The 18,010-nt window shown below is 36.0% G+C and overlaps 1 protein-coding gene across 5 annotated transcripts in view; it reads left to right on the forward strand.

Moving 5' to 3' along the window:
* COL12A1 (collagen type XII alpha 1 chain) overlaps nucleotides 1-18,010 on the forward strand; it is a 99,824-nt gene that overhangs the window by 72,722 nt on the left and 9,092 nt on the right. For all 5 annotated transcript variants that reach the window (XM_031610772.2, XM_090136136.1, XM_031610773.2 and 2 more), the window contains exons 52-60: nucleotides 3,959-4,108; nucleotides 5,171-5,248; nucleotides 5,825-5,911; nucleotides 6,919-6,972; nucleotides 7,449-7,544; nucleotides 9,369-9,422; nucleotides 10,633-10,686; nucleotides 11,924-11,977; nucleotides 12,851-12,922. In XM_031610772.2, the coding sequence (XP_031466632.2) occupies nucleotides 3,959-4,108; nucleotides 5,171-5,248; nucleotides 5,825-5,911; nucleotides 6,919-6,972; nucleotides 7,449-7,544; nucleotides 9,369-9,422; nucleotides 10,633-10,686; nucleotides 11,924-11,977; nucleotides 12,851-12,922 (699 nt within the window). The remainder of the gene's footprint in view (nucleotides 1-3,958; nucleotides 4,109-5,170; nucleotides 5,249-5,824; nucleotides 5,912-6,918; nucleotides 6,973-7,448; nucleotides 7,545-9,368; nucleotides 9,423-10,632; nucleotides 10,687-11,923; nucleotides 11,978-12,850; nucleotides 12,923-18,010) is intronic.

The raw sequence follows: 18,010 nt of genomic DNA on the forward strand, positions 1-18,010 counted from the left end.
TAGTTTATCTAAATGTAATAGAGGTGAGGAGAATTCTTTGATAGCACTTACACTGAAGTTCTGCTTGTGAATCAGTGCAAATGGGGAACAACCTGCAAGCCCAGCAACAGCAGCAATCTTGTTTAACTGTTCACTACATTTGTTGATGAATGCAATTAAAGAATTTTGCATTATTTTAATTGTTACATACACTCATACATAAGAACAGAAAACAATCTGAAGGTGGTGAACAATGCTCAGAAGTAGCAGCTATTGGCAAATTACATTAAAGCTCTGAAACTACAAATTCTTGCTTACGCGACTACATCTCACACAAAAATGAACCGTGCAGTGTGCTGATCCCCCTTCTCCCCTTCTTCTTTACCCAGAAAGGAATAAAAAGGTCAGATTCTGATAGTATTTGAAGTAACTGGAGTAGCTTTGACTTAAATATCTTCTGTTTATGATTTTACACCACGTAACTGAGCAGACTTCTCTGGGCTTTCTCCAGAATGATTACCGAGATTGCTGCATGAGTCACGTTAATGATAGCATAATGGGACTTCCCAGCTCACGTGCTGGGAAAGCCTTATGTATCAACCATGTTGATTAGTTCCTAATAAAGGATAACAGTAGTTTCAACTGGATGAAGGAAGGAAAGTAAGATTAATACATTTCATAAAGTAATTTTGTAATTTCTCCTGCCATCTAGTTTCAAAGAAATGACAAGTCTTCAAAAGACGAGAAGATGTTTTCCAAAATGTCAAACATTTTTGTGGTTTTTGCTAGATGACTTACTGGCTCCTTCAGTGAAGCACAGCTAACTACACCTAACCGTGCGGAGAGATTTACTTTGGCATACTTGAATGCTCTGTGTAGCATAGCTATGGTGAAAGCTGTTGAATCTGGCACGTCCCATAGGAAAAATCCTGACTGCCTCAGACAGTCATTAGGCTTATAACTGAATGTTTTGGAGAGACATACTTCTTCTACTTGCTTATTATTACCATGCTAGACTTCCTTTTTGATTGCAGTTTTGCAGTAGTTAGCCACAGGAAATTTGATAATAGGTTTATGTCTTTCTGCTGATGTACATATGGGATAATACTTTGCATAGCTTATTGATGTGGTTCATTTAGCAGAAAATCAGAATGCTAAATCAAACCTGATCTTAGAGAAATTAAATTATGTTTGCTTTTGTAAAACTTCATGCCTTCTGGCACTGTAGATGGTCAGAAGTGATGCTTTATTTTAGTGTGCTTGAAACTGAAGAGAGCGTTTCTGGTAATGTTTTGTTGAAAACAAAATCAAATGGCATTGAATGTAGAGATGCAGCAGTTGTCAGAACTGTTGGAGTGGGTCCAGAGGAGAGCCTTAAAGATTATCTGAGGGCTGGAGCACCGCTCCTTAAAAAAATGCTGCGGGAGCTAGGCTGTTTAGCCTGTAGAAATGAAGGCTCCAGGGAGACCTGATAGCAACTTTCCAATACTTACAGGGAGCTTATAGATAAGAGGGAGAGCAAATTTTAACATGGTCTGATAGTGATAGGACAAAGGGAAATGGCTTTAAACTAGAATGGAGGAAATTTAAGTTAGATGTTAGGGGAAATTTTTCACTGAGAGTGGTGAGGTACTGGCACAGGCTGCCCAGAGCTGTGGGTTCCCCATCCCTGTAGGCTTTCTAGGCCAGGTTGGATGGGGCTTGGGCAGCTAGATCTAGTGGTTAGTAACCCTGCCTATGGTAGAGGAGTTGGAACTGGATGGTGTTTAAGGCCCCTTCCAACCTAAGCCATCTTATGATTCTATGTTTTATTGACTGTCAACAGTAGATTTGTGTTAGATTTGTGTCTAGGCAAAGAAATTTAAGCTGGAATTCAGAATTGGCATTAAATCAGTAATGAATGGACCGAGTCGGTGCCTTGGGGGAGTCCTTAATATTTTTAACTGCTTGGATTGCTGCTTCTTTGGATGGGTAGATGATGCTCTAGTAGTCACTGATGTTTGAACCTTTTCAAACTGGTGGTTGTGTTCAGCAATATGATATAGATTTACCTCCTAAGTTTTGTGTGCAAATGAAAATGAAGTAACATGCATTCTCTGTGCAGATGTATTTTGCTTTGTTTAATTTGTGACAAATAGTTAATGTTTCAGTAGAGAGACTTGCACATTTAGTACCTTTTAGAACTAGCCAGCTGCATCTGTAGTGTCATTTGATGCTGCCATTTACCTGTAAAATTCATGTGTATGATCAAATGACTGAATGTATTATGTGTAAATGATAATGAATTTCAAGTTATGGTATAGTAGTGTTTATTTTATTTTGTGAAAAGTTTAATTTTTATTAACAAAATATACTTAAACTCTCTCTGTTATCTTTCCACTGTATTTTTTAATTGATTGGTGAACAACAATAGGAATTAAAAAAACACTCATTTACACAGTGCTGAGAATTGAACTATGATGCAACTGAATTTCAGTAGACAACAAATTAGGACAGTTTCGAAAGTCTTAATTCCAGTGATATAAAGCATAACTACATAATGTTTAGAGAGTTTGAGATAAGCTGTGTTGATGCCTTGGAGACAACTCCACATGGGAAAATATTTAATATGAAAAAAAAAACCAACAAGCAAATTCCCAGGAGATTTTTCAGTCAGTTGTTGACTCAGGACATTTATGGGAATCTCTGTTTCCACTTTATGCCAATTTTTTAAAGTAGTCATTGAATAGCAGTATTTTTCTGAAGGGTTATGTGCAGTGATGACAGAAGCCTTAAAACATAAATATATAATTCAAGGATTTTTACAGCTGGTCCTTATATGTTGATATTTGAACAATTATATTGATAATATAATGTATATAAAATATATGCCATATGTAAGGTATATAAAACTGCTGAAAACTTCTCCATTGCCTTAAGATGTTCTTCTGTCAACTGCATATTAGATTCACTAAAAACACAAACCCTGTTTCTATATTGGAGATGCCTGGAGGTCTTCTGTTTTTATACATAGAGAGGAAATTCACCTGTATTCATTATGTGGCCACATTAGGTCTTTTGCTTACTTTGAGCAATAGATTGTCCTCTGATATTTAATTCTGTGCAGTCACTGCAGGATAAATGACCATAATCACTGTAAGTTTTTAGAATGCTAATCTTTGCTTTTGTTCCTCTTGTTCTTCTGAATACAGTTTACTATGTTTAACCCAAACACTGTTTTCCTTGTAGAATAACTCTCCTCCCTTTGTTACAGCCATTCTTTTCTTTCTCTGTAACTTCACTTATTTCTAGTAATTAATCCTTTCTCCTTTGTTTTTGCCTTATTTTGGCATAGATTTTTGCAGTCAAATTTATCTCCTGGAAATTTATTTCTTGCTTTTTCCATTGTTTTGTCTGTTAAAAAAAAATATATATATATATATATATATATATTAATTTTTTATTTTTTATTTTTTGGACAGGCTATTCTGTTCTCCTATCTCAGAGTAACTAGTAATGAGTTATCTGGGGAAACTGAACCCTGGATTTCTGGATCTGAAATGATCTACTCTGTGAACTACAGACAGAGTCTATTAGCCAGTCATAGACTCATAAACCTCTTGTGTGGCCCCAGCCATTAGAAGAGAGCAAGAAGAGCTTATATTCACTTCCTCTTTAAATTTTTTTTTTTATTATTTTTGACTTTTATATTGTCCTAAAGCAACTTTCAGGCAAGCCTTTTTAAAAGAAAAGATTTTAATTTTTGAAAATTGCAGTTCAGCTGTTCTATTCAGTAGTACTTACTAATTGTGCCTGTGTATTCATCTCATCGATCTTTAACACCTTTTAAAGAAGTTACTAATGTCGGAATTTTTCCCGGTCTTGAAAGTAAATCAAGATTATCAGGAAGAAAATTTTAAACAGTATTATTTAAGCAAGGAAATACTAGTTAAAATAATAAATATATTTTTTCTAAGTAATGCCTTAATCTTTTTTTCAGGTTCATATTGTTGTCACTTCATCAAATATTAAGATTTACATTGACTGCAGTGAAATACTGGAAAAGCCAATTAAGGAGGCTGGGAATATCACAACTGATGGCTATGAAATACTTGGGAAACTTCTGAAAGGTGACCGGAGATCAGCAACAGTAAGAGATAAATGTTAATCCATACATTAATGCGAACCCTTTCGTGAGAAAAGACTTTAGAAGTTAAGAGCTGCTAAATAAGTAGTCCCACATCCAAAGCTTATAAGTTTCTGTATTGCAAGATTGAAGGTACTTAACTGAGAAATGTGGGCTTGATAGTTTTTTATTCTGTCAGAACTGCAAGAACTGAAACCTAATAGCTGAAAGTTGAAGTCAAGTAAATTCAAATATGAGAATAAATATTGTTTTTTGTTTCTTTTTAATATGGAAAGGAGTTAGTCATTGCAACTATTCCTGTGGATTCTCCATTTTTGGAAAATTTTAAATGAAGATTGTTTTGTTTTAATCTCCTACATGACATTCTGTAATGAAATAGTTTTAATACAGGCAAGTCCTGTAATCTGTCTTGTGACAGAGTAATCCCCTCTGGCTTTATGATCTATAAACCTATAAAGGAAAAGCGGTGGCTGCAATGAAGGGCACATCAATTATCTTGATGAATTCACTATACTTAATGCATATTTAGTGCTATTAGCCAGGCTTTGTATTAGAAGATGTAAGGTCGCAATCTGGTCTGTGTGTGCAAAACCTAACACCTGAAGAAGATACTTGGTGCTCACCTCCAAATGTACATGTGAAATTACAGGACTATAGTTCTTGGGGTGAAAGAGAGTAAACTGTTCTTAATGTCACTATTTGAAGCCTTTCTGCAGAACTTATAATTTAAGTATTGTTCACCTTCTGCACCAGGACATTTGTAAGGATCAGATCTTGGAGTTACTTGCAGCCTTAAGTAGAATTATTTTTAAATAATGTTTTAAAATACTTTTTATGTCACTGTCAAAAAAAAAAAAAAAAAAAAAAAAAAAGCCAAAATACAAAAAACAAAACAAAACAAAAAAACACAAATGTGTGAATGATGAAATATTAGAAATAAGTTGAAACATTAGAAACATAAGATGAAACATTAGAAATAAGTTGTTTTAGAAGTCAATTTTAATGCTATTGCCACTAGATTTTGTAAAAAATGTTATCTTTCAAGGGTTCTCCTTTCTTTTACAGTTAGAAATTCAGAATTTTGACATTGTGTGCAGTCCAGTTTGGACTAGCAGAGACAGATGCTGTGATCTTCCTTCTATGGTAAGTACGTATGAACTAGAGACTGTTCAGAACATCGTTAATGATATCATATTTAACAATATCAATATTAGCCTGCACTGATAACACATTTGAATCACTTGTGAGAGGAACCAGTGAGCAATGCTTCATTTCAGAGTTCTGCATCTGAGAGAGAAAGATTGCAGTGTGCTAGATTGAGTGTAATAGTGAAAAGTGTCAAGCTTATATTTTGTACTTCAGTGATATTTAAGATCCTAGTTATTATGAAATGAATAGCTACATTATGTTTTAATAAGTATGTTAGATTGGCATTCAAAAAGTAACTGTTCAAGCTGATTATCTGTTGAAAATAAATGTTAGAAAAACAGAAGTTCCTTATGAATTTGGTTTTGCCCATGTTTCTGTTGCTACTGCTATATTGCTTGCAGAGAAAATAATTTGCTAAAAACATGAAATATATTTAGAAAGCACTGTTTTACTCTGAGTTCTACTGTACTCAAAACCAGGATAATAGAGAATCTTGTTATTGTAGCAAAGTGTGCTACCAACAAGTACTTTCATTTAAATTGACAGTAAGAGTTGTGATTGAATTTTCAGAGAGATGAAGCAAAATGCCCAGCTCTTCCAAATGCTTGCACCTGTACTCAAGACAGTGTGGGACCACCAGGACCTCCTGGACCTGCCGTAAGGAACCATTTGCTATAGAGATTTGTGTATATTTTTTTAATTTTTAAATTTATGGAACAAGTTTCAGATTAATCAAAGTGGAAAAATGTAATTCTGGTTTGTGCAGAAAGAAGATAACACCAGCTGATTTATTTCAGTGTGTCTTGTGAAACGTTTGATAATCCTGTACTCACATTTCTTGAATAAATGAAAACATCCACTAAATTTTGTGAAACGAAGATCAGTCAGAGAGACAGTTGGCGGTCAATAAGTTCATAACTTCATGTTAATCTGTTCTCATTTTGTCTTAGTTTATAACACAACTGGACAGCTCCTTTCACTTGCATTTGCCTGTATTTGTAAACCTTTTCCCACACTTCCTGTTTAATCACTGTGAATAGGTCCTCCTTGTTTGTTGGGCTGAAAGAGTCTGTCTCATTTTCAGCTGTCTTGTGCTCCATGTACAAGAGGTTTTAGTGAAATGTGCAAATGCTTTTCCTAATTACAAGGTCAGAATTTCATTCCAAGGAAAGAGTCATTATCAGGCAAATAAATTAGTGACTGTTTTTAATGTGGCTTGATAATAATCTATAGGTATACTTCTACCAATTACTATGAATATAAGGGAGCTGTGTTCAGCCCAGTAGTCCTTCTGTTTTGACGCCAAACACTGTGTGAGTAGTATGAAGCCTGTTTAAGTTGTCTAGCAGTCCACTAGAGAGGTACACAGAGACTTGATTCCTCTATCTAAAAAGACTGAATATAAATTAAAGAAGTGTAGATCTGCAAAGACAAAATTGACAATAATTTTAATGCGTTGAATTGGCTAGTCTGACACTTATATGGCTTCCTGAATTTCTATGTAATGCATCTTTTATACTCTTTAGCACTGTGGTCTGTACACTTCATAATTTTGATCTTTCATGTAAGAATTTGATTAAAAAGGATTAATAACTTACCAGTGTGATGTACTTTTTCTTTCTCTGAACTAAGAAATACATTTTCTTTCCAAATGTTTAATTTAGGGTGGCCCAGGTGCTAAAGGTCCCAGAGGTGAAAGGGGTTTGACTGGATCATCTGTAAGTATCTTTCTGGAATGCATTTGTAACATTGTGATATACTTGCCTATATGAAAATTTATACGCTAAGTTCCATGCTGAGCTAAGAATTGATATTAAAAATTTAACTGATAATATTATTTATGTGTAGTTCAGATATTTAAGACTATGTATACGTAGCCTAAGTATATATATCTCAAAGACTATTGACTGCACATCAGAGGACTGGATCATATTTGTGGGGGTGGTACTACACATTCTGCAGCATTGTTGTCCTTTGTTCTGTACAGAGCAGATGGCTATACTTCCACTTAAGACTGCCAGGAAGCATGTGTTGGCCTGTGACTGCCAACCTGAATCAGAGAATATTGTGTTCTAAGTATCAGTGGGTCTGCAGGCTGCTCACTTACTCTAAGCTCCTAACCCAAAGGACTTTGCCTTTACAGATGTAAGAAAATGCTGCCATTTATAATCTTGTTTTAATTTTCTGCTATAAGGGGCCACCTGGTCCTCGTGGTGAGACAGGTCCTCCAGGCCCCCAAGGTCCTCCAGGTCCTCAGGGTCCCAACGGGCTTTCAATCCCAGGAGAACCGGTGAGTGGCCATTTGGAGTGTGGGTAACAGTGTCATTGGGTCAGTGGTCTTGGGAAAAGGGTAGCAGTTTTGAACTAATGTTCATTTTTTCCTGTGATACAGTAGTACTGTGAAACAAGTCTTTATCTAAAAGAAGTCTTTTCCATTACAGTAGAATCTCCTTCTGGATGCTGCATGTGCTTATAAAGTGCTTATGAAGGCACGGGATCAGATTGCTGTGATGCATATTGTGTTACAGCATTTTCTCTTCTACAACATTTCTATACAGTTTCTAGGCTTTAAAGTTCTATGACTCATAACTATCAGACTGTAGTGCAGGAAACTTAAGTGTGCAATGCTGTTCTGAATTGTATCACAGGTTCACATGTCCAAATTCTATTTTATATGCTTAAACCATTACTCAGAATTTCAGAGGCAATATGTGTCTAGTTTTAGGCATCCAAAATAGCTCTTAGTTCCTTGAGGGATTCTTGGTGACAGAATGTATATTTTAGCGGAGGACTACTTTTCATTTAATGTATATACAGTTAAAGTATAAGTGTTATGAGCTTAATTCTGTTAACACAAGGGAATGTCACTAGATTGTGCTTTTTAAAGCAGATAGCACAGGAACCCTTTGTCTACATTCTGAATGTATTAAGACATCTTTATCTGTATTTTAATAAGTTACTGTCTAAAAAGCAGGAATATAATTCCTGATTAGGTACATCTGGAATATTTTAGTATAACCAGAAGCTTTTTTTAACGAAATCTTTTAATAAAATGTAAAGCTTATGAAAAAATAGAATTAGTATCTCATCGCACACTGTCTCATTTTGCATTTGAAGGCAGTTCACCTTCTCGGTCTGTGCATCTATGTAGACATTAGGTCCATCTTCTCTTTTGTAGGACAGAGTGAAAAAAAATCTGTTAACCAGTGTAGACGCCTATTTTTCTTGTTGTAGTTAGATATGGGAAGGAAAAGCTTTGTTAAGATAACATAAAGATACCAAACAGCAAGAAAGGCCAAACATAGTCCTTTTATATGCGTGATATAAAAGCACTTGCCATATTCAGTTTGAACACCTTTGGAAAATGAGAACAGCAACAGAACTGACATGAAACTTGGAACTTCTCATTAGTTAAGGAGAAGTTATAATGACTCTCATGAGTCATGGATTTTTGTTTTTCATGTCAATTTGCAATTTACATTGTCAGGCTATGCTTACAAATTGTATTATATTAAGTATTGTATTTTCAAATTCCTGTCATGTGGTCTTAAACTACACAGCTATACTACAACATTGCAGTATACGTGGAATGCAAGGAGGTTGTGAAAGATAATACAGTGCTTCTTTATATGGTCCCACACCTTGTGTCCTAGAAGTTTTAGTTTATAGGTCAGAGAAAAAATGTCATCCTCAAAGAAGACCCAGTCTTTACTTTTTCTTGTGAGTGTGGGTGGCTCCATTTATCAGCTGAGAAAGATAGGGGAGGTGAAAACATATCACCTTTTCCTACCTTGCTGCTTGTGGAGACAGTAATATTATAGTCTCTCTTACTGAAAAGTCTCTGATGCTTCTGTATCGAAATCTGTGCTCCTTTCTTCTCTCCTGTGTTTTTAGTATAATATCAGCTAGTTGTCCTGTGTTTGCAAATGTTTATGAGTATTACTTCAATCAAGAGGTATATGTATCTATTTTTTCCCATAGTACATAGATGGCTTATGGACTGCTTCATTGAGATGTGTTGGAGTAATTTTTGGTGTCTGCTTACACTGATCAGTTATTTTGATACTCTGTTCTGCAGTTCAGAATCTCTAATGAACATTTATGAATATCATAGGGTCGTCAAGGAATGAAAGGTGATGCTGGCCAGCCTGGACTACCAGGACGATCAGTAAGTTAATTCTTAATTTAAAAACAAACAAACAAACAAACAAAAAAACATTGCTATTTCACACTATTCCTTATGTGTATTGGCTGCTGGACAGCTGCCTTTGACATCACTAGGAATCATAGAAATTTTTCATACCTTCCTAAGCAATAGTTTGGAAACATTATTGTGTTACACTTAGTAATCTGAAATGTAGAAAATTCTAAACCATTAAAAACAGAGCAAAATTAAAAGAACAGCTGTATTGAGTCAAACCAAATATACATCAGGCCAATTGTGAATGTACAAGGAAAGAATGCTGGATTAGGAAAAGTACACTGATATCTACACAGTAAAGTCTTCTGACCACCTTGTAGTTAAGTGTCTTCCTAAATTACAGGTTGCAGAACCTTTGCAGAGCTCTTCTTCAGTAGAGTTGTCTAATTGCCTTCTACTTTTGGAATTCAGATTTTCTTAGGCTAATGAGCTCCGCAACTAATTGTGTGATTTGTTTATGCGTGTTTTCAGTCCTTATAACTTTGAGAAATGTACACTTAGACAGCAATAACCTGTTAAAAGACATGCTACAGTTAAAAGCATAGTGAGATGAGATGGAAAGGGGGAAGAAATGGACCATATAATACAAGGCAGTTCAGTGTTGGTTCCTACAATAGTTGCCCTATCCTACAGAGTGTTGAGTGAGATCATTCCTGCGTGTACTATTTTTGTGTTTATTCCTAACCCAGAAGCTACGAGGAAGAGAATTTACAATGTCCACTATAAAGCAACACAGTGTTAAAAGATAGTACAACAGAGAAAGGAACAATAAAGGAAGAATCTAGTTTTTTGTTTCTTTAGAAACACTCTAACCAGTGACTGCAGTTGGAGTTTAGCACCTGTTGTTAAAAGATTAGCTGACGTCTGTTAGACATGTTTGTAAAGGGAATAATTATGACATGTCTGACTTCTGGCTGTAATACTCAAAAATTATGTTTGAAGTTTAAGAGAATGCAGTAAAATGCAGTAGAAATGCAAGTTAGGCTGAAGATTCTTGTATCATATATATTAAATAAATTGTTCCTCCTAAATGATTTATTTTAATAGATGTCAAAAAGTGAAATTAAAGACTAATATTTAAATGTGTTAATTAAGACTAATATTTAAACTGGGGTAATTAGCATAGCGGATACATTTGTTCTGTTTCTGATGCACTTTATTTCTTTTTTCTCTCTAGGGAACCCCAGGCTTACCTGGTCCACCTGGCCCTGTAGGACCTCCAGGTGAAAGGGTAAGTAAGTTCTCCTCAGTTACCTTCCTGAAAGACCACATAATATAGTGGGGGTTTTTTGTTTTGTTTTTGTTGTTGTTGTTTTTTGAATTCTTTATCATAGCTTTCTGTTTTCAAGTACTTTTTCAAAGAGAGTCCTTTTATCTATATACAACCGGAAGAGGTAAATTGGAGGGACTGGAAAAACTTGCAGGTGAAAACGTCTCCAGATAACCATAGGGTAGCAGGATAGTTTTTTTTTTTTAAATTGCAAGACTGACTGTCCTGTGTCCTGAACAGGTTCTCAGGTGCCTGCACTTGATGAGCAGTGAGTCTCCTGAGTAGGAGTCTGCTGAGGTGCTCAATCCTGCTGTCTTTCACATACTATTGCTGTAGGAGATCTCATGAAAGCTATACTTGTCTTGACATCAGCAAAATGTTATATCCTTAAACAATCTGACTGTAACGTTCTTAGTGTGAAGGTCAAGTTTTCTCCTTAACCCTTGATTATTTGGAGCTAAGAATTTTGGATGGGGGAATTCTGAAATGTCTTCATAATCAAGAGCATGCTTACAGGTTGTTGCAATCTCTCTCTTCCTTGGAACCAACTGAGCAAATCTCTTTTGTCTTCACACTGTCACATTACTCTTGAGATGACTGAAGCAATGACTTACTTTAATAGTCTAAATTAATAGCTGATATATGCATTTATAGTTGTGCTTTACTGGGTATTGATAGCCAGAAATCAGAATGGAGCACCACATGATAGGCATTTGTCGAAGAACATACCATGGGAGTGTTGGGTTGTTAACAAGCCATGGATCATCACTGTTAGTTTGGGAGTGGGATTTCTCAGCATCCCTTTTTGAAAGGAGAGTAGTTGGGCGGGAGATGTTCTGTTATTCATCATTTAAGTAGAAATCTCAGGATTTCCAGTTTATCTGTAAGTGAGAGAACAGAAAAAGAAATCCTCCTCTAGTATAAAGCAGCAATTCCTTTTCTTAAAATATTAATTTAATACATATTGATTCTATCCTCAGTTAATCAACAGCAGCTGAATATATAAGTTGGCTCAAGCTTATTGTTCCATATATAACTTTTCCGTACTCTAGCTGTTATGGCTGTTTTTGTAAATATCATTGTGGATAGTTTTAAAAATACATGCTAGTACTAATCAGGAGTATTGTGATTAAATAATTCTAAGTGCGATTGCTACAATCTTAGGTTAATCTCTTATCATGCTTTTGTTTTTGAATAGGGTTTCACAGGAAAAGATGGTCCCACAGGTCCCAGAGGCCCACCAGGACCAGCGGTAAATATGTAATTTTGTCTTTGGTATACATTGAATGAAGAGACTTGAGCCAAGAGAGAGCCACGATAACATTTCTAAATTCTGTTACATATAAAATGGATCCTTTGTTTAATATCCCAAATGGATCTGATAAACTATTAGTAAAAGGTGAGCAGAGAGCTGTATAGAGCTTCTATTCATAAACATTCAGGAGAGTTTAAGTCTGGTTTTCATTGCTTTTACCCACTTGATTTCCAGTGGTTTTGAAATTATTTTTTTTTTCAATGTTAAAAAAGGAAATAAGCACTTTATCACCTTCTTTAACCACAAACTTTAAAAGCTCTGCTAAATCTACTGATACCAACTAGTTTCTGTGATAGACCTAGGAGTTACCAGGGCAGGGTATTAATTTGGACTTCTCCTGCTTTCCCTACTGTTGTCTTTTTGTGCTCCTCTGTGGATGTAGAGGTGAGATTTTATCACATAACCTAGCACTGATGTTTTGTTTATATTAATCTAGTAGTAATGAATTTTATGGACTCACTGTAATGGACTTTTAAATGGATTGCACACCTGCTAGAGAAAGTTAGAAGGCATAAATGCATTGTATTCCTTCAGGAACCTATTGCTAAGAGAGATATGAAAATTCAGTAGATATCTCTGCATCTTTAGATTCAGAAATGCCTGTTACATAAAAGAACATATTTCCATAAAGAATTTTTTTTTTTTTCCTGGAGAGAATTTTTCAAGCTTGGCATATACCTAACAGAAGAAGAAACTGATGAGAGCCCTTTTCAGTACTGTTCTGATCTTTTTAATACCATATCATGTTTCTTATCATCACTTACACCATAGTGGGTTTCTATAATTCATTTTACATATCTTTTGCTGTAGGGTGCCCCAGGAGTTCCAGGAGTTGCTGGTCCAAGTGGAAAGCCAGGGAAACCAGGAGACCGTGGGACACCAGTAAGATAATGATACTCTTGGAGTATCAATTTTAAAATTATACTGTTGGTGAATATAAGACTTACCCTTATTTTAAATGCTTGTATTGCACTTATGACAGTGGTTAATACAGTGAAGCTGACCTAAGACCACAAGCCTTCTTTCAAAAATTTTATTTTTACAATATGACTTTTTGCTGAGTTTAATAGTTGGGGCTGGAAACTGTGGTCTCTGGTTTCCACTAAAAAGATTGTAGACTATCATGTGCCAAGACATATATTCCTACACTGCATAAGCTTGAAGAATGGGGTCAGCAAAATGGCTGGAAAGTCATGTGTGTGTGTTTGTGTAGTAAAAAAGTACATGGCTGAAGGTGGAAAATCTTTGGTAATGTTATATAATCACTTCTTGTTTGCACATGTTTTGGCTTTCTACAATGTGATTTTAAGACTATTTGAGAGTAGGTTCCATGGATTTTATTCAAACCTCTACAGTAAGTACACTTTGAATAGGGTGAAAGTTTCAGGAGAGATTTGAACTGGATTAATTTATAGGATCTCTGAGAAATTATGTTTGATTCAGGTGTGGAGACAACAACTAAAATGTGCAGTCACTCATTTTTTGTTTCTTCATGTCTGTCAGTCAGCAAAAATTTTCCATCCCACTTCAATATCTTGGTGTATATGGCAGATAGATAATTTGGAGGAATACATACAGTAGGCTAGGCAGCTTGATGATTACGAACTCAAGTTCCTAAGAGCATTAGGAAGCTGGGTTGTTTTCTCATACTCTTGCTGAAATGTCTGCTTTTGTCAGCCTGTATATTATTTTCTTTGCAGTGGAGGACACTAGATATTTTAGAAAGGATTTTAAGCTGCTTCATGTGATATTCATGCTAGGTCATAGTTGATGGGACATAAGGTGCTGTGGTTTACCAACATATGAGCACCAAAGTACCAGGTTTATCTGAATTTTCCTTCACCTTGGATACCGAATTGCTGTCCCATTGCAGCAGCAAAGATATTTTGAAGGTAAATAATGTGACTAGAAGGGAATCTGCTTACAAGGCAGTCAATGCCTGTCTAAGTGCCATGCATAGGTTTTCCTACACTGAGTTCCTTTCAGTTAGAATTTGTTTTTTTCTGATTATTTTGCTTCTTGTAATGTGACACTGTGCATCGTATTTAGCAATTCTTATGTTTCTAGAACAGATCCCAGCAGGAATTCTGGCTTGCACCTTGCACAGATGTTTTATCAGACTCCTGTCCAGTGGACAGAATTTCAATGCTTTCCTTTGTGTCCCGCATTAGAATTCCAAAGGTGCAGCCTCATGGCCAAATGCAACTTGTAATGTCCTGAGTCATAGCTCATGCCTGGCTGAATTTGTAACTTCACGTCCTGGAGACAAATAAGGAGGCTTCACATTGCTGCTGAGAGATACAAATAATTTTCAACTAGATCATGCCATTTTTTCTTCTATTCATACAATCTGTAAGGTTTCACAAGTAAGGTGATAGACCCCTTCAAAGTACAGCACATAACATCCCAGACCAAGGATACACTGTTGCATGAAAATTAAAGTTATACTCCCATTGAATGCATTCAATTGAAGCTTTCTCCTTATGTGTGAAATACCACTAAGATGCTAAGCTGAGGTAGACCACACCACTAATGTGTCTGTAAACACAGAGTCGTAGGATCATCATAGAATGGCCTGGGTTGAAAAGGACCACAATGATCATCTAGTTTCAACCCCCCTGCTATGTGCAGGGTTGCCAACCACCAGACCAGGCTGCCCAGAGCCACATCCAGCCTGGCCTTGAATGCCTCCAGGGAAGAAACATCTACAACCTCCTTGGGCAACCTGTTCCAGTGCATCACCACCTCTGTGTGAAAAACTGCCTCCTAATACCTAACCTAAATCTCCCCTGTCTCAGTTTAAAACCATTCCCCTTTGTCCTATCACTATCCAGCATTTCTCTGCCTCAACACATACTGACACTGAAACAAGCTGAAGCTTAAGGCATTAACTCTACTGTCATGAAAATAGGAAATCTGACATTGTAATCTGCTTTTTAGGTACTTCCAGGAGAAACATATGTGGGTTTTCAGTGTAGTAACAAAATGACTGAGAAAGGAAGAGCATAACTGAGTCAGTAATCTATACAGTTTATTCTAGAAAAGACTGAAATATCTTCATTTGCCTTTCTGGTCAGTGAGAGAGAATTAGGTATTACTAAGTCAACACACGTATATCATGTGGCAGAAACCTTCAAGGCTAAGAAAGGGCTATTAAGCTAGAAGAGGATATTGGATGAAGAAGAAATGGCTGTACGCTTTCTGTGTATAAATGTAATGGAAAACGGAAGATCTTGGACTATCAAAGGAGAAAAATGGATGGTACTGTTGTTTTATAGGAGTGAGGAAAAAAAAATAGAAATGAGTGAGCAGACTTCCTTCTTATGGTGGAGCTGACTTGCTAATAAAACAGACTTTGTGCTTGTGACAACAGGGTCTGACTTTGTTGATCTAGGAAGTCCTAAGGAAACAGTGCAAGACTTTTATGTTTAATATATAAGGTGGTATTAGGACTGGCAGTTCCAGAACCAAACAGACTGTGAAAACTTAAAGGGTAATCTTAAGCTCATAAAAGAGACATTTGTTCTGAATAAAATACATTTTTTAAAGCATTTTCCATTCTCTGCTGGAGTGTATTCACTAATTTTTCATCTAGCTATGCAGAGATCCTACATGAGGTATCAAAAAGATGGTGCTTTGAAAGCAGAAAACTGGCAGATCTTGTGGGTAGTAAGCATTCATTTGGGGAAAACAATTGAATGCATTATCTTTTAAAGTGAAAATAGGAACTTTCTTTTGTTTTGTCCATCTTCAGCTGTAGAATTCTGCTGCAACCCCAGCCTCCATTCCACAGCTCAGAAAAATCCCACATGCAGCACAAACTAGCATTTCCTTGCGCTGACCCCAAGTGACTCCTTCAGCAAAGGATATCAACAAAGTAGAACGTCAGCAGCAGCTGCTGCTTCTCAAAATGCTGGTGAACATTTGGTAAATTGCCTGGTATCGTCTTTTAAAAGAAAATAAACAAATTCAGCAGAATGTAGCCAAGTGAGAGGAAGATGCAAATAGCAACTCAATAATTGCAGTTGTAATTATCTTTTTGAAATCATGTCTCCAATATACTCAAGTGAAAAATGAACTTTGTTGCTAATGTAGGCAGTCAGCTTCTAATTTTTATGTTTTAAGATTAGTTAGGAATAGCCTAGGTGTTTCCAACCATAAGTCTAAGTCAATGTCTCTTTGCAGGGTCACATTGAATAATGAGGCTCATTGGATTTCAGTGAATTGTAAAGTTGACTGTATATTGCTTACAGTTAATGAATAGCCTCAGCATTTTTCTAGCTGGAGGACATTTGTTTGCAATGCACTGGAGCAAGTTTGTGCCTTTGTTACTGGAGCAACATCTTCTCTCACCATCATGGCTTTTGGCTGAAGGCAGTCTGAAGAACTCTTGACTAGTCAGAAAAAATAGTTTCAGAAGTAGAATATAACCTTAAACATTTTAAGCTTGTCACTTCTTTTATTATTTTTTTTTTCCCATTTGAAGAGGGCATTTTAAGGAATTAAAATATTGCCACGACAATGAACTAGAAATTGGAGTCTAATAATCTGATTTCTAAAGATTGCACTTACCTAGTGCAACCTAGTGAGTGAAGATGCAGTGGTTAAGTAGTTTCTGGTCAAAGCAAAACAAAGTTGTTCTATCAAAGCCTCGAGAGGAATGACAATAAAATGAGTAGGAATTATAAATGCGTACTTAGCAGAAAAAATTCTAGTAAATAGACTTTCATTAAATTGCAAAAACTGCTGAATTGTAAGCAGAAGGAGAAACACCAGGTTATTTGTTAATGATTTATGCAGTAAAAAACCTGTAATTTTAATCAGTAGATATTTCAGAGGCATGGTTTTCATTAGAGAATGATAGATAACAGTGTAACATTTTCCTAGTGGTTTTAATTGTTGAAGTTTATTTTGGTTATGACATTTACAGATTCATGGTCTGTTTCATCAAATGGCTTTGCTGAAGGATAGACCTTTTTTCCCTGTGGACTTCACAGAAAAATAATATAAATGAATCATAGAATCATAGAATGGTTTGGGTTGGGAGAGACCTTTAGGATCATCTATTTCCAGCCCCCCTGCTATAGGCAGGGACACCTCCCTCTAAATCTGGTTGCTCCCTGCCCCATCCAACCTGGTCTTGAATGCTTTCAGGGAGGGGGCATTCACAACCTCTCTGGGTAACCTGTTCACCACCCTCACAGTAAAGAATTTTTTCGTAATATCTAGTCTTTTAGGATGAAATGAAATAATGAATCAGTGATGAAAGATGAAATGAAATAAAATGAAATGAAAATAAAAGACAGAGGAGAGAGAATACGCCTCAATTTTATTGGCATATGGGATGCATATTAGTAACTGTCTCATCTTTAGCAAAGTGATGCATTCATAGTCTGACCATTCTAAATCTTTCATTGAGTCTATACAATTAATTTTGCATGAACGAGTTGTGATGTATGATGCAAATAAATTATATAGCAACTGCTTAACTCATTAATACCTCATGTTTTCCATGGCATGTTAGAGGGTAAGTGCATGTATCACTGCTGCAGGGAAGTTCGGACAGCATACTGTGTTCACACCTTGACATAGCTCATGGGATTTTTTGGTCCAAAACCTTGATGGAAATTTATGAAACAATGCCACTGTATTTGAACTGTATCCTCCATGACTGCAGTGGAATGTTTTGTTGTCTTGTGTTGAAATTTATTTGTGGGTACTGTAAGAATGAAAAACAGCTGCAGCCCACACAGCCTTTGCTTTGCTAATAGTGATAAACAGACTCCTTAAAGAAATATAAAGATGTAAAAAACAGCAATACTTAGGTGTCTGTGCACCTATGTGGAGAGCACTGGAAATATAGTTTATGCTCAAATTTTAATTTAATCTACAAGTGAAAACCTATTTGAACTCACAGTAGTACCTTTTTGCTGAACTAACAAGTAGTGTGCTTTGAACATGTGGCAGATG

Source organism: Phasianus colchicus, chromosome 2, assembly GCF_987193195.1.
Source record: "Phasianus colchicus chromosome 2, bPhaCol1.hap1.1, whole genome shotgun sequence".
Classification (NCBI taxonomy): Eukaryota; Metazoa; Chordata; class Aves; order Galliformes; family Phasianidae; genus Phasianus; species Phasianus colchicus.